The 1,489-nt window shown below is 41.1% G+C and overlaps 1 protein-coding gene across 1 annotated transcript in view; it reads left to right on the top strand.

The window, feature by feature from the left end:
• Positions 1–284: 284 nt before the first annotated feature.
• The window catches only part of vamp5 (vesicle-associated membrane protein 5), a 5,726-nt gene continuing 4,521 nt past the window's right edge, over positions 285–1,489 (top strand). The window contains exon 1 of the mRNA XM_035658948.1: positions 285–586. Coding sequence (XP_035514841.1) covers positions 584–586 — 3 coding nt within the window. The 5' untranslated portion in view covers positions 285–583. The remainder of the gene's footprint in view (positions 587–1,489) is intronic.

Raw genomic sequence — 1,489 nt, 5'->3', positions numbered from 1 at the left:
GTAGGGGGGGTCGGCTGCCACATGTAAAATGTGAATTCTCTTCCTCACCAGTAACGACAGGTGTCAAACAAAAGTAAATAGCATAAATGGAAACACTGTAGTATGATAGTCTACATAAGCCTTTGTGGACTGTGGTCTGTGGTGTGGTAAACTGAGGGAAATCTGAAGCATCAGTACTAGCTGAAAGCTTCTCCTTAACAAGTTAAGTGACCAAAGCCGGGGAAGTCCGAAAAATATCGAGTCTGGTCACGTGACCGCCTATCATAATTCTAAGGTTTCCGGGAATACGTGAAGGCATCACCATCAGAGAGCAAGTCCAACAGGCAGTGCTGGGCCGACGACAGCTCGGGACGAGAAGCGAAAGTGACAGAACAACTCTCACTGAAATAAAAGGTGCAAAGAAAACCGCAACACGTCGCACCGACGTGTTCCAGACCACAAAGGGGAACACTGAGGGAGGTTTTAAACTGCGGAGCTACTTTTCTGTGTTTCCTGTTTCTAAAGTTGACTCGAGTCGCACTATACTATATGCATTGGATCCGGTGACAGCCTCGACACAAACACAGTCCGACACGCCACAGACATGGTGAGTAAATATCAGTCTCCTCCTGGCTCAGTGACTTTTGTATAATGGGTAACAGCTTCGACAAGAAGAGAGAGGAAAGAGAGGTATCTTTGTTTCGGCAGAGCGCTTCTTAAACGCACACTCTGACCCTTCACAATCTGCGGGCAAAGTCCCAGAAGGTAATGGAGGCTGTCAACTGTACCTCCTCATGTTAATGAGCAATATGTATACAATAAATAACTAAACGGAAATTCAAAATATTTTTTATCTAGTTAGAAAAACGCGACTCTGGTGCCAGGTCGAAATACCTTGACGTATATTAAATAAATGAATCAACTTTTGTAAAAGCATGATGAATGTCTTGACAACTCAAGTTGAGATTTAAAATGGAAGAAAAACAGGTGTGAGAGAGTTGGGTGTAAATGAAATTAGCAAAATAAAACCTACATAAATAAATGTAAATATTGTCTCTTCTGGGTCCTCTCTTGAATCCCATTAAGTTATGAGTCAAAAATGCATTGTTGGCAGTCATCATCAGCATGTGTTACACCCCAATAACCTTCAGGCGTGCTCTCCTTAAAGATCCCCTCCAGACCTGAATTAAAATAAACATACACATAGTCTGCTTGGAACAATAATGTAATAATTATATGTATTATCTGCAAAAAAAAAGTACACATTTACACATGGAAATCTTTTAAAGGCCATGCCTTCTTCTACATTAAAAGCGTCAGATTGTATTAATATGCAAATGTTCATTTCTAAAATGTTCCTGCTGGACACAAGATGTATGTGCACTGCAGGCTGTTTCTACATCACACTGTAGATGTTACATACTGGACCAAGCTATTTGTGATGTCACAAATCATGCTGGTAGACCTCACCTCTTAAAATCAGATCATCAGTGAGCACAGAGAAACTTTC

This window comes from Morone saxatilis, unplaced genomic scaffold (genome assembly GCF_004916995.1).
Source record: "Morone saxatilis isolate NCDOM2014 unplaced genomic scaffold, NCSU_SB_2.0 Contig16, whole genome shotgun sequence".
In the NCBI taxonomy this organism is placed as follows: Eukaryota; Metazoa; Chordata; class Actinopteri; family Moronidae; genus Morone; species Morone saxatilis.
This window is presented reverse-complemented; position numbering and strand designations above follow the sequence as displayed.